Source organism: Agaricus bisporus, assembly GCF_000300575.1.
Source record: "Agaricus bisporus var. bisporus H97 unplaced genomic scaffold AGABI2scaffold_7, whole genome shotgun sequence".
Lineage (NCBI taxonomy): Eukaryota > Fungi > Basidiomycota > Agaricomycetes > Agaricales > Agaricaceae > Agaricus > Agaricus bisporus.
The window spans coordinates 1,564,431-1,591,890 of record NW_006267370.1 but is presented as its reverse complement, the minus strand read 5'-3'; the positions used below and the strand labels follow the sequence as shown (position 1 = coordinate 1,591,890).

General features: G+C 44.6%; 10 protein-coding genes across 10 annotated transcripts; 4 read left to right on the top strand and 6 right to left on the bottom strand.

Annotated features, from left to right (window-relative positions):
- Positions 1-408: 408 nt before the first annotated feature.
- Positions 409-4,223, top strand: AGABI2DRAFT_47748 (hypothetical protein; the record flags this gene model as incomplete). The annotated part of the gene is made up of 12 exons (XM_006462781.1): positions 409-515; positions 565-685; positions 737-1,520; positions 1,577-1,737; positions 1,780-1,995; positions 2,051-2,142; positions 2,198-2,540; positions 2,603-2,684; positions 2,749-2,804; positions 2,872-2,958; positions 3,019-3,243; positions 3,504-4,223. Coding segments are annotated over 12 exons (2,994 nt in total), but the record flags the coding sequence as incomplete, so codon positions are not given.
- On the bottom strand, positions 4,197-5,861 carry AGABI2DRAFT_193925 (hypothetical protein). Its single transcript, XM_006462780.1, has 6 exons — positions 5,797-5,861; positions 5,376-5,749; positions 5,224-5,321; positions 5,108-5,166; positions 4,966-5,056; positions 4,197-4,897 (listed from the first exon to the last, which is right to left on the bottom strand). The coding sequence occupies exons 1-6, from the start codon at positions 5,848-5,850 to the stop codon at positions 4,365-4,367; spliced, it is 1,209 nt and encodes a 402-aa protein (XP_006462843.1). The 5' UTR covers positions 5,851-5,861; the 3' UTR covers positions 4,197-4,364.
- An 88-nt stretch (positions 5,862-5,949) lies between these two features.
- On the top strand, positions 5,950-7,615 carry AGABI2DRAFT_224497 (hypothetical protein; the record flags this gene model as incomplete). Its single annotated transcript, XM_006462779.1, has 8 exons — positions 5,950-5,977; positions 6,024-6,049; positions 6,109-6,151; positions 6,202-6,286; positions 6,337-6,432; positions 6,540-6,669; positions 6,732-7,252; positions 7,313-7,615. 8 exons carry the CDS (start codon positions 5,950-5,952, stop codon positions 7,590-7,592), a joined length of 1,209 nt encoding a protein of 402 aa, XP_006462842.1. The 3' UTR covers positions 7,593-7,615.
- A 2,186-nt stretch (positions 7,616-9,801) lies between these two features.
- On the bottom strand, positions 9,802-12,256 carry AGABI2DRAFT_144304 (hypothetical protein; the record flags this gene model as incomplete). The annotated part of the gene is made up of 16 exons (XM_006462778.1): positions 9,802-9,933; positions 9,994-10,357; positions 10,435-10,555; positions 10,627-10,723; positions 10,785-10,872; positions 10,921-11,002; positions 11,061-11,167; positions 11,207-11,218; positions 11,274-11,310; positions 11,357-11,438; positions 11,500-11,505; positions 11,562-11,675; positions 11,728-11,839; positions 11,891-12,028; positions 12,085-12,174; positions 12,228-12,256. The coding sequence occupies 16 exons, from the start codon at positions 12,254-12,256 to the stop codon at positions 9,802-9,804; spliced, it is 1,611 nt and encodes a 536-aa protein (XP_006462841.1).
- An 880-nt stretch (positions 12,257-13,136) lies between these two features.
- On the top strand, positions 13,137-14,325 carry AGABI2DRAFT_193924 (hypothetical protein). Its single transcript, XM_006462777.1, has 7 exons — positions 13,137-13,197; positions 13,251-13,292; positions 13,343-13,389; positions 13,442-13,719; positions 13,824-14,009; positions 14,070-14,104; positions 14,153-14,325. Exons 1-7 carry the CDS (start codon positions 13,153-13,155, stop codon positions 14,228-14,230), a joined length of 711 nt encoding a protein of 236 aa, XP_006462840.1. The 5' UTR covers positions 13,137-13,152; the 3' UTR covers positions 14,231-14,325.
- A 95-nt stretch (positions 14,326-14,420) lies between these two features.
- AGABI2DRAFT_119677 (hypothetical protein) lies at positions 14,421-17,947 on the top strand (the record flags this gene model as incomplete). Its single annotated transcript, XM_006462776.1, has 25 exons — positions 14,421-14,449; positions 14,499-14,512; positions 14,565-14,624; positions 14,677-14,717; positions 14,766-14,835; positions 14,886-14,900; positions 14,954-15,030; positions 15,086-15,134; positions 15,189-15,280; positions 15,329-15,447; positions 15,495-15,588; positions 15,638-15,831; positions 15,891-15,963; positions 16,018-16,067; positions 16,121-16,172; positions 16,209-16,264; positions 16,328-16,369; positions 16,427-16,538; positions 16,589-16,630; positions 16,684-16,764; positions 16,817-16,916; positions 16,964-17,122; positions 17,172-17,500; positions 17,556-17,662; positions 17,716-17,947. 25 exons carry the CDS (start codon positions 14,421-14,423, stop codon positions 17,945-17,947), a joined length of 2,289 nt encoding a protein of 762 aa, XP_006462839.1.
- Positions 17,948-17,962: 15 nt separating this feature from the next.
- Positions 17,963-19,195, bottom strand: AGABI2DRAFT_71992 (hypothetical protein; the record flags this gene model as incomplete). Its single annotated transcript, XM_006462775.1, has 6 exons — positions 17,963-18,093; positions 18,143-18,487; positions 18,541-18,873; positions 18,939-18,991; positions 19,048-19,097; positions 19,154-19,195. Coding segments are annotated over 6 exons (954 nt in total), but the record flags the coding sequence as incomplete, so codon positions are not given.
- A 469-nt stretch (positions 19,196-19,664) lies between these two features.
- On the bottom strand, positions 19,665-20,110 carry AGABI2DRAFT_72204 (hypothetical protein; the record flags this gene model as incomplete). Its single annotated transcript, XM_006462774.1, has 3 exons — positions 19,665-19,769; positions 19,825-19,956; positions 20,012-20,110. Coding segments are annotated over 3 exons (336 nt in total), but the record flags the coding sequence as incomplete, so codon positions are not given.
- A 595-nt stretch (positions 20,111-20,705) lies between these two features.
- Positions 20,706-23,554, bottom strand: AGABI2DRAFT_207479 (hypothetical protein). The gene is made up of 18 exons (XM_006462773.1): positions 23,393-23,554; positions 23,273-23,335; positions 23,190-23,224; positions 23,080-23,133; positions 22,992-23,029; positions 22,895-22,938; positions 22,777-22,845; positions 22,697-22,725; positions 22,467-22,642; positions 22,150-22,409; positions 22,026-22,087; positions 21,970-21,974; positions 21,722-21,916; positions 21,637-21,669; positions 21,353-21,586; positions 21,269-21,301; positions 21,189-21,217; positions 20,706-21,139 (listed from the first exon to the last, which is right to left on the bottom strand). Exons 1-18 carry the CDS (start codon positions 23,523-23,525, stop codon positions 20,976-20,978), a joined length of 1,656 nt encoding a protein of 551 aa, XP_006462836.1. The 5' UTR covers positions 23,526-23,554; the 3' UTR covers positions 20,706-20,975.
- Positions 23,555-24,863: 1,309 nt separating this feature from the next.
- Positions 24,864-27,404, bottom strand: AGABI2DRAFT_144299 (hypothetical protein; the record flags this gene model as incomplete). The annotated part of the gene is made up of 18 exons (XM_006462772.1): positions 24,864-25,018; positions 25,077-25,132; positions 25,166-25,198; positions 25,246-25,479; positions 25,537-25,569; positions 25,628-25,822; positions 25,876-25,880; positions 25,933-25,994; positions 26,045-26,304; positions 26,380-26,528; positions 26,586-26,614; positions 26,670-26,738; positions 26,790-26,827; positions 26,877-26,905; positions 26,960-27,013; positions 27,064-27,098; positions 27,160-27,222; positions 27,281-27,404. 18 exons carry the CDS (start codon positions 27,402-27,404, stop codon positions 24,864-24,866), a joined length of 1,623 nt encoding a protein of 540 aa, XP_006462835.1.
- Positions 27,405-27,460: the final 56 nt, after the last annotated feature.

Sequence of the window (27,460 nt, the reverse complement as noted above, 5' to 3'; positions counted from 1 at the left end):
AACACTCCACAGATAAGTTCCATTCGAAATCGTTCAAAGCCTATTCGCCATTGCAAAAAATGGGGAGAGCAGAGGCTTTAACGCTTTATGCAAATGATGCTGAAGACTAACTTGAACCGTATCAAAAGAAGACGAAAGAGCCCAATTAAACAGTAGTAAAGGGAAAGGTGAGGAAGAGAAGTATGGAGATAATCGAGGATGATGATTAACTTGGTGATTAGGGATTGGGTAGGTGGTTATGAGAGTAATTCGAGTTTGTATGTAGATGGATCAGGTTGGTGACCGGTACCAGATCAATCAATGGATCAATGGCGGTGCCGTACTTAATCAATTCGCGTGACGTCGCGCGACTGAGCGAGTCACAACAAACTTTGTTGCATGGACGACCACCTCCTTTCGCTGGGCGCTGACAGTGACGACGATAATGACTGGGAAGAAGTCGAGTTCCCTGAACTACAGGACAGGACCATTGAAATTACTCTAAATGCGCAACCCAAGGCCGGCGAGGACAAGCAGTAGATTCGTCTCGTTCTCCCGCAGGGACAATGACTCATAATCTTCTAGGAAGAGAGGTCTATCCCATGCAGAGCGCATACTTCGAATCGATTGCCACAAGATACATACAATCTGCTTGCTAACAAATGCATGGGTGCGGAATAAGTATCTAAACGATGAATTACTTCACGTGGGTGTCTTTGGGCTTTGGGTTTTATTCAGAGCTAATTCACTTGTACAGGCTCGTTTACTGTCAATATGCCCACTCAAATATCAAGATTCTTTTGCGACAATACATAAATCACGAATCCCGGATCCGAATCAGCGGGGGCGGATGTTCGAAAACGCAGTCCGAGACCTCGCCAGTTGGTGGTCGTCAGCTTTCGAAGTAGTTCCAGAGGGGCATCTCCGCAATCGTACTTTCCTCGATGTTGAAAAAGTCTTAGAACGATACCATCTTCTTTCCAACGACGATGATTCTGTTAATGGTGAAATGGACGTGGAAGTTCTTCAGGATGTCTTGGACGAGGACGGAGAGTTCATACGGACCCCTAAAAGTCTGATGAAGCATGCTCTTATGGCAAGAGGCTCAAGAGACACAAGTGCGCAACTTTTCACAGCTTTATGTCGGGCTCTTGGGATACCCGCTCGCCTCGTAGCGAGTCTTCAGAGCGTGCCTTGGCAAGCAAGTGTCGGAAAACCGAAACCAAAATATGAGAAAAAGACCAAGGGCAAAAAGAAAGGGAAAGCTACAGCTTCGGAGAGCACTTCTGTGGCCTCGGAGGGTGGAGAATCTGAAAATGAAGATGACATAAAAGAAATGGGTGCCTCAACTCCGACGCGGGAGTCAAAAGGAAAGGGCAAGGCTACAGACTTTCCAGGAAGTGGACAACGACTCGATGGTGGATCAATGTCAGCCAAAGCGAAGGGGAAGCAAAAAGCAAGACCTCCAATCAAGTTAAGAAAAGCTAGACCAAAAGGTCGTACACTGGGAAGTCTTTCGCCGACTTCAGATGCCAGTCCTTGTACGTTCACTCAATACTGACTGGCAGAGACATCAATCTCTTAGCTTTTCAATTAGTACCTTTGGATCCAACGACCACTCCTCCTGTTTTCTGGACCGAAGTGTTTTCGAAACCTGATGGACGATGGCTTCCTGTCGATCCCATACGGAATATTGTGAACAAGCGCAAAGTTTTTGACCCGACACCATCATCTATAAATACGCCTCCGAACACTGCCGTCGCCCACTTTTCACGCTTCAACTCGCCTGTACCGAACAAGAAGCCATCTAGAACCCAGCAAAATGCGGAAAACCGCCTTTTATATGTATTAGCCTTTGAGGAAGATGGCTTCGCTAGGGACGTTACTCGACGTTATGCGAGGGATTACAGTACCAAGGTCGTGAAAGCCCAAGGTGGCAGCGGAGCTGCGAACATGGGGGGTCGAAGGGCTTGGTGGGGTCATGTTTTGAGTATTGTTCACCGCCCCTATCGTTTGGTGAGCTTTTGACCCTCACTTCTGCATCGAATCCATTTTATGAGATTCTCTACAGCATCGAGATGACATCGAAGACGAAGAACTTGAGACAGCTCAAATGCTTGAAGGGATGCCAACGACTATGACAGGATTCAAGGATCATCCAGTGTAAGATGTCATTTAACCACTCTTGCTGTCATTAACTCACCAAATAAAAAAAAAGCTACGTTCTGATACGACATCTCAAACAAAATGAAACTTTATACCCACCACCTCCCTCTACCCCCGAACTTGGTAAATTCCGCGGAGAACCCGTTTATCCGAGGTCTGCTGTTGTGTCGTTGAAGACTGCGGAAAATTGGATGAGGAATGAAGGTCGTACTATCAAGACTGGTGAACAACCTTTGAAGATGGTGAAAGTTCGTGCTGGGACAGTGAATAAACTTCGGGAATTGGAGGTTTTGAAGGAAGCTGGAGGTAGCGGGGAGGGTAATTCGGGAGATGCTATGCAAGGGCTTTATGCGCGTTTGCAAACGGAACTTTATATACCGGATCCGGTGGTTGACGTGAGTCGTTTTTACATTTCAAGTCTAAAAGTCGAGTGATAAACTTTTATTGTTTCTTAAAGGGAATTATACCGAAAAATAATTTTGGGAATATAGATCTCTATACACCCTCAATGCTCCCTCAAGGCGCAGCGCATATCCCTTGTAAGTTATACTCAGTCTTGTAATCTTTTTCTTAAAAAACGCTAATCACTTCTCTATCATTCAGATAAAGGTGTCGCGAAGGTAGCAAGAAATTTAGGGTTCGATTTCGCTGAGGCTGTTGTGCGTACACTTTTCTAATTTGTTCCAACATGCTTTCCTTTCTTAACCCATTATCATCGTTATTCAGACTGGCTTTGAGTTTAAAAAGCGACGAGCGTATCCGGTTCTAGAAGGTGTAGTCATTGCAAAAGAAAATGAAGATACTTTACTAGAGGTTCGTCTTTCACCATTCTGCGACAACCCCTCATCTAAAAAAACGCGCTTTATTTTAAAGGCGTTTTGGGAATTTGAACGGATAGCGGAGGCGAGAGCTCAAGTGAAACGTGAAGAAAGAGTACTTAAACAATGGAAACGGTTGATTCAAGGACTTCGGATTCGGCAAAGGTTACAAGAACAATATGGAACAACACCAGGTGTAGTAGGAGAAGGAGGGGAAGTTGATAAAGGACAAGAAGGCAAAGTTGAGATTTCACGTCGTGACGACAACCATAATGCCAAGGTGTTGTTGTTATCGTCGTCATCGTCGTCGTTGTCTACGCCAAAGAAGAAGGAGAAGGAGAAGGAGAAGAATAAAAACTCCATCGTAGATGAAGATGAAGATAGGGATGGGGATCTAGTATCAGTGTTAAAGAAGGAAAGTACCGATAAGAACGGTGAAGAAGGAGAAGATGCTTTTTCACAGATTGAAATCGAACTTGTGCGTAATTTGTTTCACTTTATTTTATTTTGGAAACTGATGATATTGATTTTTTACAATAGGAACCATCTGAACATGACCACCACGACTTCATCGAAGCTGACGACGTAGTTCAAGCCTTTCATCTCCCTAAATTCCAACATGTCCCCGACGCTCCTGTCGTATCATTTCATCATCAACAACACTCTTCGAAATCATTAGAAAGAGGAGAAGAAAACTTAATGAGGGCCATACCCGATTTCGTGACTTACGATCTCGACAATGAAGACGAACAGAATGTCGAGCATCGTCATATCATACCACTCAATCTCCGAGACGCCAGTAACAACAACAACAATAACACTACTGAAAATCCCACTTCTATGATGATCCCTAAAACCATGGCTCAATTCGCAGAAGACGCCGCGGCACAACAAGAAGTCGATCTTCAGGTTCTTACAGAAGACATAACAAGTGTTACTAGCGTAAATGGAAATGAAGTTGAAAGGTTGAGGAGGGGTAAGGTACGGAAATTGAGTTCTTCCGCGGCCCCGACTACTATGAATGTGAGGACAACGGGACAGAGACATCGGAATATGCTTGGTAGAACAACAATGGGAGGTAGGAAACGGAAACAAGGAGATGAAGATGATTTTCTTAGTGACGATGATAATGATGAAGATGAATCAAAGAGGACAACCAACCCTACATCTACATCTACCACTACCACTATTACTCGGAAACGAAGAAAGAAAGATGTTCCTGTATCCACGAGGACGTTACGTCCACGGAGATCAAAGAGCGTTGTCGTGTATGCTGAGAATCCTGATGATGATGACGACGATGAAGGATAGAAGGAAGTTGATTGTCTTTGGATGGATTGAGAGCCCGAGGGGATGGTACATTCTAAGCACACGTAACTTAGTAATACAATAACCTAATATTTATCCTGAGCCAGAAGGTTGCTGCTCGGCCATTTCATCCTCACGAGGAGGTGTTGACAGCAAAGGGACGAGAACGGCAAAAGTGAGATAAGAAGTGTGACCTCGGACATCAGGTAAAGCGTTCGATACACTGATACGGGATTGTTTGGATACGGGAAGAGTTGAACCTCCTCTGTTGTGAGTAGTCGTATCATCGTCGTCGTCGACCTTGATCATCATTTCGTCTTTGTCCACTGCTTCTGTCTCTGATGACTTGACACGTTTGGCTTCGGAAGGAGGAAGATCGTGTTCGGTACTGTAGTCGTTATCGTTATCGTTATTATCGAGAGGGTCGTCGCGTTTACGCTTAGTCAGAGTGGTGGTGGTGGTGGTGGTATTGAGGCGAGCTTTGTTATTGGCAATCTGACGAAGTCGTTTTTCTTCCCTCCGTTTTTCGGCTTCTTTGAGTTTTTGAGATACGTGTCCGATGGATTGGAGTTGAGGAATTTGGGAGACTTCGTGTGGACGAAGAAGGGTTTCATACATTGTTATTTCTGAATTTTGCCGAAGTATTAATGAGTAAGATGAATTTTTTGGGGGAGGAGGGTTTTTTCTATCGTACCTGTGAAGCCGGCATCGTTTAGGGCAGATACTGTTCGTAAGACTTGTTCCATGCAGGGACTGAAGCAGCATATCCGTGTAATACGGTCTTTCTTTTTTAGATCGTTCAGTTTTTGGTTAACGCAATAGGTATTTTAACTGACCCGTAATGTTTTCTTGGCATGATCAATGGCGTCCCAGGGTGCAGGAAGATCAAGAAAAACTTGTGTAAAAATTGAGCCAAAAGATTGAGGGAGTGGGTGACGTATTATATACATACCTGCATCGACGATATTGTCAACAGTGAATCCATCCCTGCACACATTTCGGTGTGTCAGAGTGATGGTGTCAGTCATACCATGACGTAAAAACTCTTCCCTAGATGCAGATTAGCCGTGTTCAAGGGAAAATTTTTTTTTGGAATGAATGAACCTGGCCTTGTTGGCTCGAGCCTCATGAAACTCGTAAGACCAAAGATGACCGGAATCACCAATGGACCTGACGACAGAGTGGGTAAAGGAACCTGAACCGGTGCCTGCTTCGATGACGCGTGCGCCGGGTTTGATGTTGAGGCGGGAGGTGATGAAGGCGATGTCGGCGATGTAGAGGATTTGGGTGCGGTGTGGGAGGGCGAGTGTCCAGAGTTCTGGGGTGGGACGGAGGAGGTAGAGAAAGCCTTGGCCGGTGCGGGAGGCAATCTTGGAGCCATAGGGGACACCGACAAAGTCTGCGTGGCGGTAGTTGCCGTATTTGCTGTTCAAGTCTTTGCCGGGGGCGACGACGAGGGGCTGGATGCTGTCCCTGGTCTATGATCTATTAGTCGAAGTATTAAATACGCCACAAAAACAATTACCATCCAGACGACGACGGTGTCGCCGGCAGCGATTTTGGGGGACGAGGACCACATGGATCTGGACAAGATCTGGGAGATCTGGTGCGTGGGAAGACAGGGCGGGCAAGCTAGCAGGTCCCTCATTAAACCGCCTCGAGTCTCTTCCCACAAACCATGGACTCCACCCCCTGCGTCTCCTTCAGTCAGTCCTTTCTTTCTTTCAAATCCTCATTGCTCACTCCCTGCAGTTGGCATCGTCGACTTTTCACAGGAGGTGACTCGCTTCTCTTCCTCTCTCTCAACTCGTTCTAAACCGCTCTGCCGGCATCCTAGGCAAGATGGATTTACATGACTGATTCTGTCACTGATCTCCTCGGTGGGTCCCTACTCTTGTATACCTCGTTCAAACATTTTTTTATATTCTAGGCTACGAACCCCGCGACCTCGTTGGTCGGCCCTCGCTCGAACTCGTCCATCCAGACGAATTTGGCCGCGTCAGACAACTACACTAGTAAGCTGCTGTTAAAGAGTGAAAAAAAAAATCATCTCATGTCGCTTCAGTGATACCATTCAACAGGATAAAGCCGCGGTCCTCGTCTACCTCCGAATGCGGCACAAAGACCCCTACAAGGGCTACATCCTCTGCGGCATCGTAAGTCTTCACGTCCTGATTTTCCCCACTTACGTTGATCCCCCCTCCTGACAGTCAAGGTTAGTCCACACCTAGTTACCACTGCTCCTCCTCATCCCCTCCGTCGCTATAGGACCGTGGTGCACAACGTGCTCGTTGGAAGCGTATCGTTTGCTAGTCCCGGCGCTAAGGCGCTCCAAAACGCCTCTACCGCACAAGAAATTACTGTAATATCCCCTACTTCTCACAACTTCCAATTCAGAGTAAGCTTACTACTACTACTAAACCATCCATGCCTCTGTACTGATCCATGCCTCCCAAAAAGCGATGGCATGATCCGTCCCCCATGCCTCCAGACCCTGGAGCTAGAAATGCACTTACTCCTTCCCCTGCCCCTACCACTTCGCCTTGGGCTACACCAAGCCCTCGTGAATCGACCAGTCCAACTCAAAGCCAATTCAGCGACTTTGACGATCACGAGTATCATAGTTCTGATAATGACAGTCATAGGGAACCACCCCCCTCTGCATACAAGCCACCCGCTTCTGTGAAAAGTGATGTAATCACCTTTGATCACCTCCCTAATCAATCATTCCGCACGGCATTCATACTCGACCGCTTCTCTATGCATTGCACCATCCTCTATTGCTCGAATGATCTTCTTATTTCCACTACTGAATGTGTGGGCAGGAGCTTTTTTGATTATGTGGCAAAGAGAGATGAGGTTCAGGTGAGGAGTTGGGTGGATTGTGTTAAAGGCTGGGGTGTCAATGAACGTGGACAGCCTAGTGATGGTGGTTTTGGATTTGGAAAATTCTTGTTGGTAACAGAAGGTCGAGACTCTATGTCAGTCTTCCCCCAAAGTTCCCCACACACACCAATTTATTTTTTATTTTTTATTTTTAGTGGCCGCATGCCAGACCCAGCGCCAACATCAAAAAGATCAAGATCATCAAGAACGAACGGACATCACCATGGTACTTCAATGACTTCACCTACTCAGAGACATCGACCGAAATTGCGGTTACCGGTTGAACAACCTGAATTGAAGGATAATCAGGATAGTGGGTCTTCACCGACGTTGGCGTCGATGAATCATGTGAATTCACCACAGTTTCCTGTGGATGCGATATTTTCGGCGCATTCGGATGGGTTGATGGTTATTCTGAGAAGGGCTACGGCGTAGTTTTGCTTTTTTCGTTTTTTTTTTTTTTTCTTGGTGATTTGTGTTTTTGCTTTTTTTTTTATGCTTTTGTTGTATTATATAGTTGCGTTTTTTTTTTGGTTATATTTTTGGTTTTTGTGTTTTGAGAGAATACCCCTTGATGATGCTGTGTACTCGTTGCTTTTTTTGTTACTTGTTTTCACTGTTCATTATATCATTTCGGGTTAGTGTGAGAGTGACGAAAGTGGTTATGAATGTGTCTTCTTTTCGTATAGATCTTTTTCTTTCTTTCGTATCTTTATCTTTTTGTTGGGTGAGTGTGTGAAAGTCTATATACGGTTATTGTTTTTTCGTTTGGAAGTTTGATACTTGAGTTAGGGAAGTCTTCTTTTTTGTTAGATTGGTGTGGAAATGTTGGATGAAAATCGATCTTTGGCGTAAAAACTTTAATTGCGTGGTTTCTCATAACGCTTCTTTTTGTGGAGAGTAAAACATAAAGATCGATCCACTAATTCGCATGCTCCTCGTTCTTTGCGTTCTCACCCTTCGTTTTGGTTATCCGGATTCGCATAATTGTGGTGTAACATTTTGTCGCTTGAATGTTTGTGTACTACGCATAGTATACCTCCTTTCAGTGTAATTAGTTACTAGGCCGATTGGGATAGCGATGACTTTATAGAAACGTAATTGAAGCCTCAACATCCTTGTTCAATGCAGTGGCGCTATTTCATGATTTTAGGGGCTTTAGTTGTGAATTGGGAACTTTCATGCTCGGAGACGAGTCGGTGCCACTGGTTAATCTTGTATGGTGATGATCATGAATCATGAATGAGATAAAACATGATGTAAAAGTAGCGTATAAATATCAACAAAAAAAAAGAACCTTTGTCACTGGTACTGAGTACTGAGCGCGTGTGTATGTGTGTGTAAAAATAGAACTCAATTAGATCTTTTCATGTTCGTTTTGAACATTTGAATCTCTTTCCCATGCTAAGCGGTTTTACCAGAGAATCGGAAATGATTTATATTGAATTTTTTAATCAAGCCGGCGGCCGCTTCGGCGCCGCCCGAGTATCGACAATTACAACGCGATCAATGATGAGTACGATACTAACTTGTATATACGGAAAGTCGGTCATTTTCTTGATGCGTGTTGTCCCTTGAGATCAATTGTCGCATCTCTAGAAATCTTACGCGTTCATACGACACGTTTACGATAAGTATATGGACCTTGGATACTCTTTGTTTATCAAAACACGACTGATGCTCGGGAAAGGGATACATACGCCGAGATGTCACACACAAAACTTATAAAACAAGGGATGTATACGTTATCAACAATGAAGTGCACTTAAAGCGCATAGATCTAGGTATAACATTATTCCTTTCCCCGAGATCTCACTGCAACCCTCCAATATAGAACAAAAGAAACCGAATAACTGGATAGTAGACACACACCCTGAATCTGATCTTATACAATCAACTTTTGTATTGTAATTCAGTTGGTTTTCAATTGAACTGATTTGTTAAGGAACCGGCAAGGAACATACGTAGGCATACGCGTGGCGCGCCACCGAATCTCAGCTTCCTGGCAAGTTCCGAGGTGGCTTGGAATTTCTTTCAGGCTACACTTCTGAACTTGACACCGACATAACCTTTCATAAAGGTGAAACTCAAGTCCCTTTTCTAATCTCCCCCACAGTGAACAAAATTAATGAAATCTCAGCATGACACACGCCCCCCGCAACTTTGCGGTACATAACCTGAGGCAAAGGGTCAGCTTGCCCGACAAACTAAAAAAAGATACAATATTGGTTCAGGGACTCTCAGGGATTGCTGATCATTTGAACATTGCATGCGTGTAATGATTACTAGATCTAAACTACAAATTATCTTAATCTCGGAGAATTGCTGTACCCTTTTTATTTGTATTAGATGAACCTTATTGTTTAGCCGGATACAATTCCTCGAATGATGTTCGATCTGATCAAGTTTAATAACTTATAAACAAACAAAGAGTCATTGAACCTTCCCCCCTGGGCCAGTGTAGGTTCTTAATTCACACACGCACGCACAGGGACTCATGTGGGAAAAACATATATGACACAAGGAACTACATCATAGAAAATGTTCTACAATGACTCAACGCTGGCTTCGAAAGAGAAGGTGGCGTGATAGACCGCATATGACCAAATATAGAGTTTTGTATCCACCACTCTTTTTTTTTTATTCAAGTCGATACTCCAATACGATAAAAATCGGGGGTGAAAGCGGAAGGATTCGAGATCTCAATAGTATTCGTTTTCCCGGCCTTGAACCCGGAGAGGGAAACAAGGTACCCAGAAAAGATGATATCCCAGCTCTGTCACAAGAAAAAAGATAAACACGAAAAATAAATTAGAAAAACCAAAACTTTGCCTACCTGACCAGAGATAGGCATCTGAGCTTGGACAGGTGTTCCTCCATTAACGCTAATAAACGCATTACGGCAATTCGAACATGCGGTATTGCTGAATACGAAATCTGCATTTATATAGTCGATCGATACGAGTTTGGTACCACCAAGAGATCCGCCATCGACCTCGTTAAAGACAAGTTTCCCACCATTTCCTATAAATCCTACAACAGATACAGAAGATGTGACAGCTCGGATATTGGCTCCTCCTGTAAGTGTGTTCTTAGAAGATGCTGCGTTATAGAATTGGAATGACGGTTGAGGCGCGACGGTAAGTGTTCCGCTGAGTTTTAAGACCATGATACCATGGGGTTCCAAGACGGCTGTATGTCTATCCAAAATGTTAGAGTCTGCTTGAAGAAGAACTTGCATAGATGTGTTCCGGTCAAAATGAATGATGATACCCACGATTGATTGATTCTACCCAAGGAAGAGCCGGAAATTAAATCAGTGGCATCTGCGGAAGAAAGGCCAACATCCGCAAGGTTGAATGTCAGAGACCGACGGGTGTTCTGCCAGTTGATGACAACTGAAAGTAGATCCCGAAGTTAAACATAAGGATGAGTAGATAATAGCAAAATGAAAGAGATGACTCCTTACCGGCCACGAAGGCTCCGTTGGCGAGGGGACCGGACCAAACGTCGTGGTCGTTAGTGTATCGTCGCTTGAAGCTGATTGATTTTCCTAGCCGATCTTGCTATGTGTGTTACAAGAAATCAAGAAATCAATGAAGAGATAAATACCATGAACGAACTTACATTAAGAGCGATGATCCTATTATTCTTCAAGATGTTGAGAGAGTTTGTTGCAATTCGCGTGAGGTCGGTAGATATGAGTAAAGGAGACCTAGGATTCAAATATAAGATTCGTTAAGCGATTATTGGTCGAGCTCACTTCACTGCAGCCCAGAAGGCAAAGTGTGTCTGTTGTTCTACTGTCGTTAATCCAGAGTTGCCGACCTCAAGCATATCCAAATCTATTCGCCAAATCAGTTGACAACCAATTGACTCAGGTGAATAGAAAGATAAACTCACCGTTCCAACCACCTGGTCCGGCAAATTGCGTCAGAGGCACGACTTGATTTATAATTCGGAAAAGATTATCCCATGAAGCTGGAGGACCGATGTCGTTGCTACAGCAGCTGGTTGGAGTAGATCAAGTGTATCACGACGTAACTCACGAAATCCGCCAACTGGGAGCAGTTATCGTCATTACCTTGCAATTTGAATAAAGTGAGTGATACTCACGAATGACCGACAGCGCTCGCAGGCCACCGGGCGGGATCTACTCTGTTGTTAACAAATAAACAATCCGACACGCGAAAGCTTACCTTGTACACCCCATTCACAGATCGAAAATATAACCGGCCGATTTGTGGCGGCAAGGGCGTCCCGCATAGTCACATAATGAGGCTAACGCATAACAGTTTGAGTTCAAAGCATATTCAGAACGAAGGTCCTGGTAAAAACTTACTTCAATCTGAATCGAGAAGAAAATCAGCGATCATGCCAAAAACATTATACCTTGGTACACACCTGGATAGGGGGATTGAAGTTGACGAAATCCGTAGGGCTAACTGCATGTAACGGTGAGCGGAACTTAAAGTTTGGCGGAGTATAAGAAACGGTACCGGAATAACAATTGTCGTACTGAGAGATTATGTGAGGCCCGATGAACGGATACGCGAACGTTTGAACATACTTTTAGGTAATCTGCTCCCCAGGCAGCAAAGCTGTTCGCGTCCGAGGTCTCATGTCCAAGGCTTCCAATATAATGCGCTGTACCTCCTACAAAATCGCAGCTAAAGAAACCCCTGAAATTCCACAGTTACATGGAATTCGTGCTGTCAAAGAGAAGTACTAACCCATCAGAATAAACTCCGAATTTGAGGCCAAGGTTGTGGACAAAAGAAGAAAGCGCCGGGATTCCTGATGGGAACGCCGTTGTGTCCCAGGTAAAGCCACCGCTAGCATTTCTAGCTTTGCCTTGCCAGCCACAATCGCTTTTCAAGTTAGATCAACAATGTTATCGAGATGAAAATGGTAAAGCCCGCATTACAGGTTGACAAATTGATAGCCTACTTCGCTCAGGCCTAAATCAATCAATATCTGAGCTGCCGTTCGGTATTGTTGCTCTGTTGTCGAACATCTGCGAAAGAGTTCGCGTAAAACCCGGCCAGAGAAAGTGAAGATGCTGCTCACAAAAATGCATTGTATGGGTTCCAGCCCATGGGAGGTGTCCTCGCGAGGCCATCGTTCAGTGCAAGGACAAAAGGAGATAAAAGAAATGCGATATATACGTAAGGTGCCTTCAGCATAATGGAACTTTGTTCACGAAAGTGTGCCTATCGTTGATATTTGATTGAAATCTGTCTGTATTGGCCTGAGAAATTACTCGGCAAGGCGGACCGCTGAGAAGACTTGAACAAGAGTCGAGGCGGGCCGACGTTCAGGTGCGCGCATCATGTGCAGTATAATTCGAAGAGAAGCAGATTGCAGTTCTCAAGCCGTCATGGGTGAGAAGTAAAGCTAAGTAGCTCAGTGGTAAGGCCGTATGTAGATCACTGAGGAGCGAGGTTTAAGGTTCATAACATAAGTACGTCGGCAAAGAGAGCTGACGCATACCTGTACAATGTATGTATGGCTGTGACGAAGAACTGTATAGCTGAAAGAAATGTGAGCGGATAGAGCGAACATGGTTGAAGAAAGTAAAAATAGAAATAGGGGAGAAGAAACCCAGAAAGGAAGTATAAGGTTCGGGATTGATGGGATACTCGAGCGCTCGACGTTCGCAGCTTCCAGGACTCATCTCAGTGATGTTGAAGCGCATAACAATAAGGAGGAGCAAGGTTTCTTGAGAATCAAGCCGATTGGATGGCTGAAGGAGACGAAAATCATTTCTCATGAAATCACCCGCTCTGCCCGTCGATGAAGGGATAAGATTTAGGTCGAGTACTTAGAGAGTTACACGCCAAGATGGGGGCGTGAGTGTCCGGATGTCAGAATGACAACATGCCTTCAACATTGAGGTTGATACGATCAGATAGGTATCAAAATTCGCGATCTTTGCCAAGCCAAATTCTTAAAAACTGCCACCGTTCTGAACTTCATCTAATCCATAATCACAATGACTGCAGATCACGATGAGGTCCGATCTTCTGATACTCAGCACGTAAGCCTGGAATATCTCTTGCCTCTTTTTGACAACAATTCACAAATGGCTAGCCTGCGAACTTGATCCCAGAACTCTGCCGGGCCTTTTATCGCGTATGTGTCTACCTGCCTTCTTCTGGACTCTCTCGGAAATTTCCTGATAGCTCGGATGGGTTACCGGTACTGGTGGCGGTATTTGCATTAGACAAGGGTACCGAATTTTTTATCTGGCTACTTCAGTCACTGAACTGCCCTTTGTTCAGGGACAAGGTCTACATTGCTCCTTCTGGAGTACAGAAAGAGAGGATAGAACCTGAACATATCTTCGTTCTGCAATATCCTCAACCAGTTACATCACCTCATACAAATCGTGTGTTTCTTCGTCGCCCACCGTTAAAACTGAAGGAATCGGCATGCACACCACTTTTCTGGAATTCTTTTGAGCTTCGCGATGCCGGCAGTTGCATCCATACTCATTCTCAACACGCGGTTATGGCGACTTTGCTTTGGAAGGGTCCAACTTTTACCATATCTCATCAGGTGGGATCTTATTTGTTTGATATCCTGCTTACGATTGACGGAATGATTAGGAGGTAAGCACTTGCGAAACACGAACAAGCGACAAAGAAAAAAACGTTATTGTGTAGATGATTAAGGGGGTTCGCATCGGAGGCACTGGTACTGCTCTTTCTTATCTAGATACTTTGGTCGTTCCTATCATTGAAAATACTCCATACGAGGAGGACCTTCGAGACGGCATGGCCGAGGCAATGAAAAAATATCCCGATGCAGCGGCCGTTCTCGTTCGCAGACATGGTGTCTACGTTTGGGGTACATTTTTGAACTATTTATCTTGATCGTTTGATCTTCTACTTAACCATTGATTTACAGGGACAGATTGGGAGAAGGCTAAAACCCAGACCGAGGCAAGTCGGAAGCCCCCTTTTTTCGGACTGAACTTATACTTCGCGTAGTGTTTGGACTATCTTTTCGAGATTGGAGTTAAAATGCAACTTGCGGGAATCCCTACGGTATTAAATTCCGAGTCTTGATGATGTAGCTAGTCGCTAAGTACGCCACCCGGGAAAAACTCGGTTAAATATAGTCCCGTGACTAACGTGATCGCGTTTGGCACGCGTCTTTCCATTCTATCGACATCAAGCGAGTCCTGCTTGTCATCGATTCATCGTTGACATTCAACCAGCCTTCGGCACGCTTTCTTGAGCTGACACTACACCGTTCATGCAACAACCTTTGAATGGTTACGAGAAGTGAGTATATGCTCTTCCACACGAATGTGAGCTCATATTTGTGCCGTAGTGTACTCAAGAGAGGTCTGCTTCCACGCGACAGATGGTGAAGTGTTATCTGACGGAGGCTCAACAGTGTTCGGGCATACAGAATTCAGAGGGAAACAACAGGATGTGATAGAGGCTGCCATTGCTGGTATGAAGATTCCGTCTGGGTCTGCGTATGGGATAATATCGTTGGGCATTAGGGCGCGATGTTTTTGTATTGGCTCCAACCGGAATGGGAAAGGTGCGATACTTGTTTCTTATGGATGTATCCTTAGTTTACGCTTTACAGAGTTTGTGTTTCCAGTTGCCAGCTGTGACCACGGAAAAAGGAGTAACTTTAGTAATATCTCCCCTTTGTGGTGAGCCGAAAGTCTCTTGACCTCTTGAATAACTCATCGACGTCTTCTAGCATTGATGGTTAATCGTATGTTCATTCTGTTTCTATTATTAGAAAGCATCGACAATCCTTTTTTTCAGAGGTTGAGAAATTGCGGGAAAAAAGTATTGCAGTGGTCGCTTGGAATTCTGATACCGACATCGAGGAGCGACAGACCGTACGTTGTCTTCTAGACTTGATAGATTCATTCCTGATAAACTTGTCGAACGTAGTTTGAGAAGGACCTCCTTTCTGCAAGCCCGCAGACTCGCCTACTGTATAGTACGGTCATTCCTCTATGCATATATTCCTATTAAAAACTGAAATGAATCCCAGTTTCTCCAGAAAGATACGCTACTTCCGATTGCATTCGTTTGTTAGACAGCATATACAAGAAGCGTAGGCTCAATCGCCTTGTTATTGACGAAGTAAGGCCGCAGTCTCGTTAGCAGATACCCCACTCACCCTATGATCAGGCACATTGCATTTCAGAGTGGGGACACAGTTTTCGTAGTGATTATCGTGGCCTTGGAAAATTTCGAGATCGTTATAGTGACGTCCCAATCATGGCTTTGACCGCCACTGCTACTCCGGTGTAAGATTTTACGCTCATTTTCTCTATGACCCTCTCACCACATGCAGTGTCCAGAGAGATATCATATATAGTTTGAAGATAGACAAGGACGACGTGTTCTATGCCGTTCATCCGTTTAACCGGGAGCATCTATTCTACGAGGTGAGTTGCAATTGCAACCTTACTCTCACAAACTGTATTGTGCCTCTAGGTCAGATATATGTCATTGTTGGATTCGCAGACCAGAAAACAACACATCTTCGATTATATCAATTTACTCCATCAGCGAAGGAAAAGACCATCCTCCGGGATTATCTACTGTCGCGCCAAGGCTACGTGCGACGATGTTTCTGATTTTCTTCGGCGGAATGGGCTGAATGCACAGCCATACCATAGTGGAATTAGGTACAGCCGGATCCGGTGCCTTTTTTGTGTACCATGTGCTCAAGTCACCCTCATTTTAGTCAGGGAGTCCTTAAGCAGACGCTCAAAAAGTGGTCTGCTGGCGGAAATGGCGGCCAAGGGACCATTGATGTGGTCAGTCATGAAGCCGTTTTGATTCGTGTCGCTCCTCTGATGTGAATACCTTAGGTCGTTGCTACTGTTGCTTTCGGTCTCGGAATTGACAAGGGCGACGTCAGGTATTGATACTTGATGTATATATAGCTGAACGTGGGTCTCAAAAGATTCATAGATATGTAATCCACTATGATCTTCCTACAAGTTTTGAAGGTGCGACGTCTACAGTAAATGATACTTATAGTAATTGACCCTCTTTCCAGGCTATTACCAAGAGACAGGTTGGAAATCTCTTATATCCTCATATCAATCTACTCAAGTACGTCAGGCAGAGCGGGCAGAGACGGACAGGTATTTTTAGTGATATTTTGAACGACTGAAGCATTGATGTTCGGGAAGCCTTCAAAATGCGTCCTATATTATTGTGAGCTTATCGCAACAATTGATGAGTCAGGCTCATAATGTTTTTCCACATAGCCAGGGAAGATGCTCTTGGAATCCGGGAACGCGTTACAATATCCAAACCAAATCGTATAAATGATGGTTTTCAAGGCCCATCTCCGACACAGAGAGCCAAGAGTAGCATAGATGAGGTAACGACATGCATTATCCATGAATTGAAGTGTGCGACGAGTTTTTATAGTTGATTCAATACGCGGAAAATGTTGCAACCTGCCGGCATATAGTGCGTGGTGGTTTCTTCGAAACGTCATCAAAATTTTATTCAAAGTATCTCAGGGCATCTGTCGTTATTTTGGAGAAGATGTAGACGAGAATAAACCCGACACGGTTGAAAGCTTGTGCGATTCAATGTGTGATGTAAGCTCTTCACGCAAATGTTCAAGTGTTGTTTTCACTATGCCTATCGCAGGTTTGCAAATACTCAGACAAGACGAAAAAACGCATAACTGTCCTCACGCCGCGAGACGAGGTTCAAATTTTCCGTCGACAACGGCAGCGTCCATGTCAAGGTAAGCAGTCACCATTTATCAAACACTCCAACCAATAACACCTTTAGAAACCTCGGAGAACCTCCCGGAGGCAAATAAGGTGATACCTTTACCAGTGAATGGGGGAATTGGTACGGGAGAGAATAAACGGACAAATGATGCTGCCGATTCTCCTGGTCCGCCGCGAGCTACCAAGAAAGTCAAGACCGGTCATATCTCCATCCTAAGTGAGTAGTCTTTATTGTTCCAGATGTGTTATCACCTACGGACAATCAGAAACACTTCCTTTCCGGTCTGTCAATCGATTGAAAAAACCGTTCAAATCGCCTCTTTTGACAAAGGACGTAAATTCTCAAATTTCAAACTCTCGATCCGTTATTCTATCCGAAAGTGGCGGTAGCGATTCTACGGCTGAAGCACAAGGGGAACCGGACATCGAAACAGAGAGCGGCATGGAGGAATATACGGACAGCGCCCTTGATGTAGAAACCAATGAGAGAGACTACTGTCAGAAAGAGCTAGATTCAGTTCCCGAAGACGAGCTTGAATCTCAATTCTTCGCCACCGATGTGGAGCTAGAGAACTCTATTTCCACCAAGTTGCCAGTAAGAGTCTACTCACCTGCTGATTGGGTCACAAACTAACCGATGCTACTCAAAGTTGCCTCATCGGATGAAGGGATTCGCTACAATCCGAAGATCAATGTGTTCACTCAAGAAGAGAGCTTTACGCGACCTTGCTCATTTCAACCCAAATATAGACCAGTGGTCGGTTCTATTCCATGCAATCTGCTCGAAAGGAAGTATCTGATTTTGCGCAGGGAAAAGATCTTGCAAGATTCAGCGCGGGAGGCGGAGTTTGCTGCTCTATCACTATCTAGCACCTCGAACGGATACAATATTCTAATACGAAGGACAGCTCGAGCAGTCTCTCATTTAGCCAACCCGGAACAGGGACAAGATGAGGACGTCCTCAGCGATGCACAGGATTTGATGGATATCATTCGGCGACACTGTAAAGTTTGGCAGAATAAAGCAATCCAAGGAGTATGAAAGTGTCGCTTGAATTCAAGATGATGGTAAATCGAAGTTGAAAATGCGGAGGCCTTCTTCCTCTTTCGTCATCATATCTACTATACGGGGTTTACCTCTTTCTCTATCCATATGAAACGAGGCCGAACTTCCAGCAAAAGCCACGCCTGTATATGAGTGCATAAAGCTGTTGCATTCCCAATTCATGTCACTTACCATTTTCTTCCCCCGTTCGATTGCAAACCACAAATGTTGTGTATTTATTAGGATCGTGTTCGTCCTTGTCTGGGGAATCCTTGCATTTTGACCATAAAGGTCGTAATCGAGCTACCCAATACTCTAGTGTCTTCCATGATGGTTCATCATCGTCTTCAATACCTGGGTCGAGCCATGCGTTTAACAACACCAATAGGTTGGTCTTTGAAGTCTGGCAGTAGTCTGCGAGTTCATATGGCCCTGCATCGCTCCTCCAACCATCCGTAAACGGGTTGAGGTCCATACAGATAGCTAGAGTAAGGTTATTTATTGGAGGGGGAAGCTTGAAAGAAGTGAAACCCGAGCCTGTTATCGATGTACCTCAGATCGAAGAAATATACCACTGCTGATCAACGAACCTGCAGCGGCCCAAGTTTTATCGGTCCAGAATAGATTTGACTTTCTATATCCTCCTACCCATTCTCCTTGGGGTCCATACAATATCGCGCTGTTCGCCCCTACGATTTGGCGCTTCTTTGAGCTCGGTTTTCCCCAGATATCCGAATCTTCTATCTTGACACGATCAAAAAGAACGCATTGTCGAATTTCATCAGGCTCCAGTGATTCGGGGTATCCACTAGTAACGAAACACCCTAGTCTCTTGGCCAGATCCGAACAAAATGTAGAGGTGATACCGGTCCGCGGCTTTTCAAGGAAAGGGGTGACTGCAGTAGCACTCTCAAAATTGTAGCCTACAAAGCCCACGTCAGCAGGTAGATATTCAAGGGTTTATCGTTTGCAGCCTGTAGGTACCTACCAGTGAGGGCCATTTCGGGGAGACATAAGAGATCTATGGAACCTGGTTGAATGCTGTGAATGAACCTCAACTGGGGGTGCTTTTCATGTATTCACGGAATTGTCGTAACTTGTCAGACAGTTCTTTGACCCGCCTCAAGTTTGCTTGGACTTGACCTAACTGAGATAGAATCATATTGAGTGGAATTGTAGCGTCCCTCTGATGATATGGCTGACCTTTGGAGAATATTGAATCACGCCTACGCGAAGTTTCATTCTGGCAAGGGGGTAACTGGTATACGTTGGGCGTCTTCCTGATCAGTGGAAACGCGTCCCAAGCTGATAGAAGTCATGTACGCGGTGAACACGTGATGCGTGAGAAGGCACTCCACCTGTCCCAACCGAGTCCGACAATAGGCGGTCGCAATGCTCTAAAGCCTCTATCATTTTCATCTACACAGGCTTATTGTACCACCGCATTACGATATGACATTTAGTTTACCTACAGTAAAAAGGAAGAGGCAGACTTTGTTCCGAGGAAAATGCTATCTCTTAGAGATTATCGCACTGACATTACAGGGAATTCTTGTGGTCAGTGATCCTATATGTCCTTTAATGAACAGTATCTACCCGCGTTTCTTAAAGAATATGTTCAGCAATGAATTTGGGCGTTGAAGAGAACTGAAAACACGTAAATTACTAGACGATTATCTACTATGTAGTAGATGATGATGATCTTATCGGTAAATCAGGGGGGCATGGCAGCAACACACTCCATCTCAACGTTCGAATTTAATGGCAATTTTGCTACACCAACACATGTGCGAGCCGGTGGGTTTTCTGTTCCAAAGAACTGGAATGTAAATCAGTGTGACTGGCAGTTATCGGAACTGAACTGAACAACCGACCTGCACATAAACTTCGTTCATGCTTGCAAAATCTCTGTCGAAGTTGGCTAGATAAATGTTTACTTTGACAACGTTTGCAAGTTTAGTTCCCGCTCCTTCAAGCGCTTTTATCAGGTTCTCCAAGGTCACACGCTAGAATTCGCGGTTATCTATTGTTACAGATTATTGACTGTAGAAGAAGACCTACACTTTCTGCTTGGATGCCGCCATCGACCACCTTTGCAGTTTTATCGCATCCAACGACTCCAGAAATATAGACACATCCATTCGTTATCACCGCTTGGGCTAGAGGAAAGCGATAATCAAGCCTCCGATTTAGTGGTTCGGATAGGAAGGAAACTTGCAGATAGGTAAGGGTGGGTGGATGTCTGGAACCGACACAGTCTTCTTCGAGACGGCCATGATCAGGGTAAGAACGCTGAGTAGCTTGTTATGCTATCGAAGAATCTTCTGTTGAATCTAACATGTGACTGCCCAAAGAACTTGGATATTTCATCCGAATGAATTATCTCGCTAAGTGAACACTAATTAATGTTCCAAGGGGCGACCATCGCGTACTAGAACCGTACGTATCGCATTCTCAGTCTTCTGTCGCATCGGTTGATGTTAGGCGTGGAGTTCGATCCTCGCGCTTGGAACCTTTTCAGCAAGTTACATCCGGACCACTGCACTTTCTCACTCCTCGGCTAGGTGTTCTTACTAGATGTTCTTCCTCCTTTGCGATGCCGATTGTAAACTATTCAGAAAAATATGAAATTGCGCGTTATGCAACTTTTTCGGTTAAGTGGTTGATGTCGTTGAATTCGTCTTGATTTTGTGGTTTACTGGATCATTGAGGAATACATGTGTCTGTTGACAGACGACTAGTCCGATTCACGGCCTGGTAGTCGAACACGGATATTCATTTACTAGAACCGCACGTTACTACTGTTATAACGTTCTAGCCATATTTTACGGTCCGAAACCCGGTCAGTGATCCTCTAAAGAAAGAGGACCTACAACACTAAAACAAAGTACAATAAATTGTATCACTAAGTTCGCACATCAGAGGGTTCTACATTTTGAGAGGAAGATTTTGGGTAGGCTGACTATTAAGACCCTCCCTATTCACTACCCACGGGAGGCCCAATCGAGAAGTTAGGAAAGACTTTTCATGACTCAGCTTTTTCTAGCGCAGTCATGATCATTGGCAGTTGCGGACGTGTTTTATCAGCACCCTTTACGTAGGGACCTGCGATACCGTTCATCGTCCAGGCAATTTCCTTGTCCGACAGGGAGAATTTGAATGTACTGAGAAGTACAGATAATACGACCTCTGAAGTGACGTTAGTTAAGCCGAAACGGTATCATGTAGTAACACGTACTCATTTCTAGCTGCGAGAATTTGAAGCCACTATGGGATGCCTTTAGTTGAGAAGCCAGCAAAAGATAGCTATCCACTCACATGCATGCACGACTACCTCCCATGAATGTCATCCTAAGTGTTTTTATTAGAAAGAGCCATATGGTCAGGGTCGTAACAGCTCACAAATGGGAATAGATACCCGGCATATGTGCTTCAATAACCGATTCTGGTAGTGGCGACAGCCACCGTTCGGGTTTCCACTCATATGAATCTGGGCCCCAGAGATCCGGATTGCAATTGGAACCGAATGCCGAAGCAATAACGTTGGTTCCCTTTGGCACCAATACTTCTGATATTTCCCGACCATCTGCACCTGTCACCGGGTTTGCCAGGGGTAGTATCATGTCCTTGCGTGCCCTACACGAGTCAATGAGGGCAGAAAAGCTGGGGTTAGAATAGGGACGTACGTGCGCAAGAAGGACATATTGACAGGAGGGTATCTGATAACCTCATGTCAGCTGCGTTGGATGTAGTATGTAGACAATGACTTACACCCGAAGTGTTTCCCTGCATATTGCGTCAAGGTAGGGAAGGTTGACGAGGTGATCATAGTTTAATTGGCCGTTGATTTGAGATTCCTTGATCTCTTCTCTCAATTTCTCTTGAACATGAGGATGAGTTGCAAGGAGTTGTAGTATACGAGAAAGGGCTGAAGAGGTGGTGTCCATTCCGGCAAAAACGAGTGATCTGAACATCCCAAGTTAAGGTCGAAAAAAATAATAATCAGATTTTCGACGTACGAGACCTGAGCAAGAATCAGTACAATAATTCCGAAAAGCTCATTCATTCAACCTACCTGTCCAATAACTTCGGAATCAGTGAGACGGTCTTCCTCAGAGGCAGTGGCATTAGCCCGCACTACATGTAAATCCGACTGGTCAACAAAAAAAAAGAGTAAAAATAACTTGTAAAAGGCGCACTAAGTATACTGATGATGTCCTTCTTATTTTGCATCTCGGCGGCGACTAGAGGATCACAACTTCTCATAGCCTCCTGCTTCGCTCGAATGATTTCAACAGAAGTTTGTTGCATAGTGTCAACGACTACTTTAAGATCTTGAACACGTTGAATTGGGATGTGTTCCACGATAAATCTCTTCAATCGAGGAAAGCTGAACCTTGCTGCCAGGTGGAAAGCGAATTGATTGGCGAAGAAACCGACAGGACCACCGGTCAGTGAGCTATCCAATTGTTGCCTAAGAATCAGAAGACAGACGAGACAGAAGACTGATACACACATGAACCTCTTCACGGATCTGCTATACGGATGGTAATCATTCTCATCCTCCAATGTATCGAACGAGTAGCCCATGCCACTTTGACCTATGAGCTCCAGAGCTGTTCGAGTCATCCAGTGCAGGACGTCTATCTCTTTGGAACCGTTTCCCACTTTCTTCTTAAGCACAGTCTTCAGCTGAGCGCCTATTATGTGATTATTCTTCCAAGTTCAGGTTTTACGAGTACATACCCTATCGGTGACCTCATAGAATAGAGGGACTTTGGACGTCAATACGGGCACTATACGAAGAAAGTCATATATATACGTACTCATTTCTCGCATGTGGTTGATGGAAAAGACGGGGTTAAGCATCTTCCTCTGCTTACGATGTTGAACGTCTAAGTATGGTAAAGCAACTTCGTCTGAGATGCTGGCACGAGGACATACTCAGAGTGGCTAGAAGTCCTTCTCCGAAATAAACATTATTGCGACTAAATGTGAAATATGAATATATATACGTTCGATCAGCTTAAGCTGGACTCACTCCATCAGCGCATCTGAACATTCATAAACCCATTGATCCTGCAATTTTTCCATTCAGGGTTGTGGATAGCGATGATTGGTGAATGTACCTTGACAAAAATATGGTGAAGCGCTTTTGGGTCCACAGTCAGCAGCAGTCGTTCCTGGAAAGGACAATGTTGGATATTTGACTCTCGCCAATCACGGAAAAATCACTCACACCAAGGGCGCCTTTGATCTGCATCGTAGTGCCATCTGCCATCTGAATTAGTCTCAAAATATCGTCTGCAAAGAGGGACAAACATTTTCGAAAAATTTCTCGATGAAAGTCCCATCCTTCGGAGTGATAGAGTTTGGGTATGTTTCCTATATCGTAATCAACACGCAAATTGGCAAACGATTCAGAAACGGAGAATGCATTACCGAATAGCAATGATGCTGAAGGAGGGCCAGGTAAAACGTCCAATGGAGACTTCCCGAAAAACCGACCCAGTAACTTCCAGATAAGCCAAGGGATTAATAGTAATGTGAATGCCTTTGTGAGATAGGAAATCATGGGGGGGAAGGTGATAGCGAAGTTGGGACGTTTTGTGGTTCTGGAGCGAAGGACTTCGTCGAAGGAGGCAAAAGAAGAAAAGCGTGTAGGAGTATATATATTTGTTTAGTGACCCGGCACCTTAATCGATAAGGGCTTTTGAGCCTCGCTAGGGAAAAGATGGAAGATATCTATCCCGCACCAAGAAGCAACTCGGTCGGGTCTTAACCAGGGGTCTCATTTGACAAATATAGCTTGGCCAACAACCGAATGGCACAATGTTGTCATGTGCGTAAGGCCTGAGATCCGTTCTGTCAAGCTCAACGTGGAGCGCTGATCCCTATACAATGGAGAAGTTTTCATACAAGCTCCCTTCGAAAATTGCGCGATGAACAACAGGAGAATTGAAGCAGAAGTGAGTGGGTGGGTGCCATATTGACGGCTTTCCTGGTTTGGGTGTCAACTTCTCACGCAAGCAGGTCCCTTTATCGCTTCAAGTACAGCCTGACAAGCCTCAGGTTACGGAACCTATAACGCATCGTACTTTCTCACTTGAGAGCATCCTTCTGCCAAGTCCCATGGATCCTTTCGCAAACTTTGGAGAAGCAGCTAGTATCAGACGATGTAATACCCTTCGTCACCGTGGATTAGTAACCCCGCCCTATGTTTCAACTTAACCGGGGATCAATTGCCAGTGGAAATTCAATCGTTTTCGGAACGGAACTACAAAATGATATGTGTAATTCAAGATCATTTTACGTCATCGTGCAAGGGAATAAGCGAAAGATTTTCACTCTCGCTGCCACCAGTGTTACTTTCTACGCTAGCTGGGGGCTCTTTATTTCATCAAAGGAACAACGACCTCCTCCGAGACGCCAAATAATCAGAGTATGTATGACCTTCGAAAGATGCTAGCCGACGCGGAACCATTCCGGACCATATCGGAGATACAGAAGTTGGAGCTGCCACACTGCCACAAAAAAATCTCAGATAAATAGTAGGTTAGAAGGCGTTGATTATCAGAAATTTTTCAGAATTCAGTGATCTGAGGCTTCTGAGCCATTGTAGCACCACGGCGGAAAGCTTCCGAGGGTACAAATCAACCAGAACGTGGAACGAATTCTGTCCGAATTCTGTTCCAGAAAAACTTCACACTACATTCTTGAAAGAATTCACTATCGCCGTCAAATGCCGCCACTGGCGCTGTGGAGGCTTGTGTCGACCAGTGTGCTGTTTATTCGTAACCGACGAAATCAGAATCGCAATCAGAACTACCTAGTAAAGGACGGTTACACCTCATCACAACTCTCAAGCCAAGCACGACGCTTCCAGAAAACAAAGCCGCAAACGTCATACTTATCAATCAACCAAACTCAAGAATAAAGGCAACTCGCGGGTTTTCCCGTCCCCACTCTCAACCACAGGCGAAGTAATAGCTGACATCTTCCAAGCCACAGGTTTGGACTTCGATTTGGCGAACCGGAATGAAGCTAGTAAAACAGAAAGCACGACCTCTGTAATTCGATGCGTGAAGATGGTTTGAGGTGTATGCAGAACGAAAGAAGGGCTTACTCATTTCGAGCTGCGAGAACTTGAACCCGCTTGAGTAGCATTCAGAATCATGAGCCCTACACAGACGAGAGTAGAAAAACGGAACTTACAGACAAGCCCTACCCCCGCCCAAAAATGTCATCCTACCACAATCGTGAGTTAACTAATTATAATACGAGAATTCACGTACACATGCGAATACACGCCTGGCATATGCGCGCCAGCTACAGTGTCCGGTAACTGAGATAACCATCTTTCAGGTTTCCATTCATGCGAGTCGGGACCCCAGATGTCGGGATTAGTGTTGGCGCCGAGCAGCGAGAGTATGACCGCCGTTCCATTTCGTAGGAATATCTCTGTTACCTCTTTTCCGGTTGAATCTAGGACGGGTTTGGAGAATGGAAGGACCGTATCTTTTAGGAGTCTAGAATAGATAGTATCTTTAGCTCGAGATATACAAAAGAAAGGGGGAAATGCTTACTTTCTCAACGTCGCGAAACTGACTGGTGGATATCTAGAATATTTCGATCAAATTTCATGATAGGTGGACAGGAAGAAAAATTGGTACGCACACCCTCAGAGTTTCGCGACAGACGGCGTCAAGATACGGCAGGGAAACAAGCTGATCATAGCTCAATTCGCCATTCTTCTGAGCTTCTCTGATCTCATCTCGCATTTTTTCTTGAACACCCGGATGCTCAGAGAGAAGCCATAAGGTACGAGCCAAAGCAGATGAAGTTGTGTCCATTGCTGCAAAAACCAATGACCTAAGTAGATTTAAATCGTCTTTTTTTGATCCAAATTTGAAAAAGTAACATACGAGACCTAGGAAAGGAGATTAGATTTATGAGAAATGGAAATATAAAGCCTTGCTTACTTGACCGATAACTTCTTCATCGCTGAGCCGATCTTCCTCAGACGCCGTCATATTAGCTCTCACTGAACATCAAGTCAGAACTTGTTCAGCAAATGATGAAAATATTACGCACTGAGGATACTTATTATATCCTTCTTATTCTCCATCTCCGCAACAATCGCAGGATCAGAATCCATTAGAGCCTTCTTCTTCTCTTCGATAATTTCAATGGATGTTTGGCGCATAACGTCAATGATGTGGATAAGCCCTTGAGCGCGCTCCGAGGGAATACGCTCCGCAATGAATCTCTTGACGCGAGGGAAATTGAATTTCTTCGCCAAAGGAAAGATGTACTGGGTCGCATAAAATACCAGGGGGCCAATAGCTAATGTTCTGTAAGAACGTCAGTTTATCAACTGGAAAGTCACAAAGCATATTCACACAAGATTTTGGACTGCTGTTCTGTACGGGTGGTAGTCGTTATCGTCAACGAGAGAATCAAAAGAGAAACCCATGCCACTCTGGCCAATGAGCTCCAAAGCCGTGCGACTCGTCCAATGAAATACATCAATCTCCTTAGGACCGTTATCAAGTTTCTTCTTCAACGCTACACGTAGCTATCATACGAAGGGGTTTCAACATTTATAGCTTTAAGAGAATGAGCAGAGGCATACCCTGTTCGTAACCTCATAGAAGAGAGGAACTAATGTATAACATTTGAGGAAAGGAGTTCAAAATTAATCAGGTGAATCGCTCACTCATTTCCCTCATATGATGAATTGAAAAGACGGGATTTAACATCTTTCTTTGTTTTCGGTGTTGTTCACCTGATAAATCATTCAATTATACAAGATCTGACAAGCGTTTGGAATTCGTACCAATTGTTGAAAACAATCCTTCACCGAAGAAAATGTCGCTATCGATGTGAATATATATGAAGACCCCCGGCATAAGAGTGTTCTTACCTGAAGCTCGCTTCATAGATGAGTTGATCCTGTGGTTGTTTATATGTATGAGTTGGGGCGAAGAAGAAGTGAAGGAAGCGTACTTTGACGAGGATGTGATGGAGAGCTTTAGGGTCACACGTTAGAACCATCGGTTCCTGTCGGGAAAGCGTGAGCCATGAATAAGAGCATCGTTGAATATACACACTCCCAGTGCGCCCTTGATCGTCATGGTTGTGCCGTCTGGGATAGAAGATGTCAGGGTCACGTAGATTGTGGGCGAACGGTAATCGTCGATACTTACACTTTTTCAGGATCCCGTCGTGGAAGTTCCACCCATTCGGGTTGAATAGCTCAGGAATATTACCTTGTTCAATGTTACGTTCAAATTAGCATGCTTTGCATAATTGCACGCATGCACACACCAAATAACCAGGACGAAGAAGGAGGGCCAGCAAGGTTGGTGAATCGAGAATGCCTGAACACCCGCCATAAAATGTGGAAGGAAATATAGACGACAGCAGCCTTGATGAATATGTTGAGGAGCATTGTGTGAGAAGTGAAATATAGACCATGCTTGAGCTCTTATATCTTGACGAGGTTCA

Bases quoted from the DNA above. Each gene is read 5' to 3' on its own strand.
- AGABI2DRAFT_193925 (XM_006462780.1), bottom strand. From the start codon at position 5,850: ATGTGGTCCTCGTCCCCCAAAATCGCTGCCGGCGACACCGTCGTCGTC. The intron at 5,750-5,796 runs GTAATTGTTTTT...AATAGATCATAG, and splicing joins ACACCGTCGTCGTCTGGATG to ACCAGGGACAGCATCCAGCC. The intron at 5,167-5,223 runs GTATGTATATAA...TTTTTACACAAG, and splicing joins TGACAATATCGTCGATGCAG to TTTTTCTTGATCTTCCTGCA.
- AGABI2DRAFT_193924 (XM_006462777.1), top strand. From the start codon at position 13,153: ATGACTGCAGATCACGATGAGGTCCGATCTTCTGATACTCAGCAC. The intron at 13,293-13,342 runs GTATGTGTCTAC...ATTTCCTGATAG, and splicing joins TCTGCCGGGCCTTTTATCGC to CTCGGATGGGTTACCGGTAC. The intron at 14,010-14,069 runs GTACATTTTTGA...ATTGATTTACAG, and splicing joins ACATGGTGTCTACGTTTGGG to GGACAGATTGGGAGAAGGCT.
- AGABI2DRAFT_207479 (XM_006462773.1), bottom strand. From the start codon at position 23,525: ATGATTTCCTATCTCACAAAGGCATTCACATTACTATTAATCCCTTGG. The intron at 22,726-22,776 runs GTACGTATATAT...TGACGTCCAAAG, and splicing joins CAACCACATGCGAGAAATGA to TCCCTCTATTCTATGAGGTC. The intron at 21,587-21,636 runs GTACGTCCCTAT...TGACTCGTGTAG, and splicing joins AATATGTCCTTCTTGCGCAC to GGCACGCAAGGACATGATAC.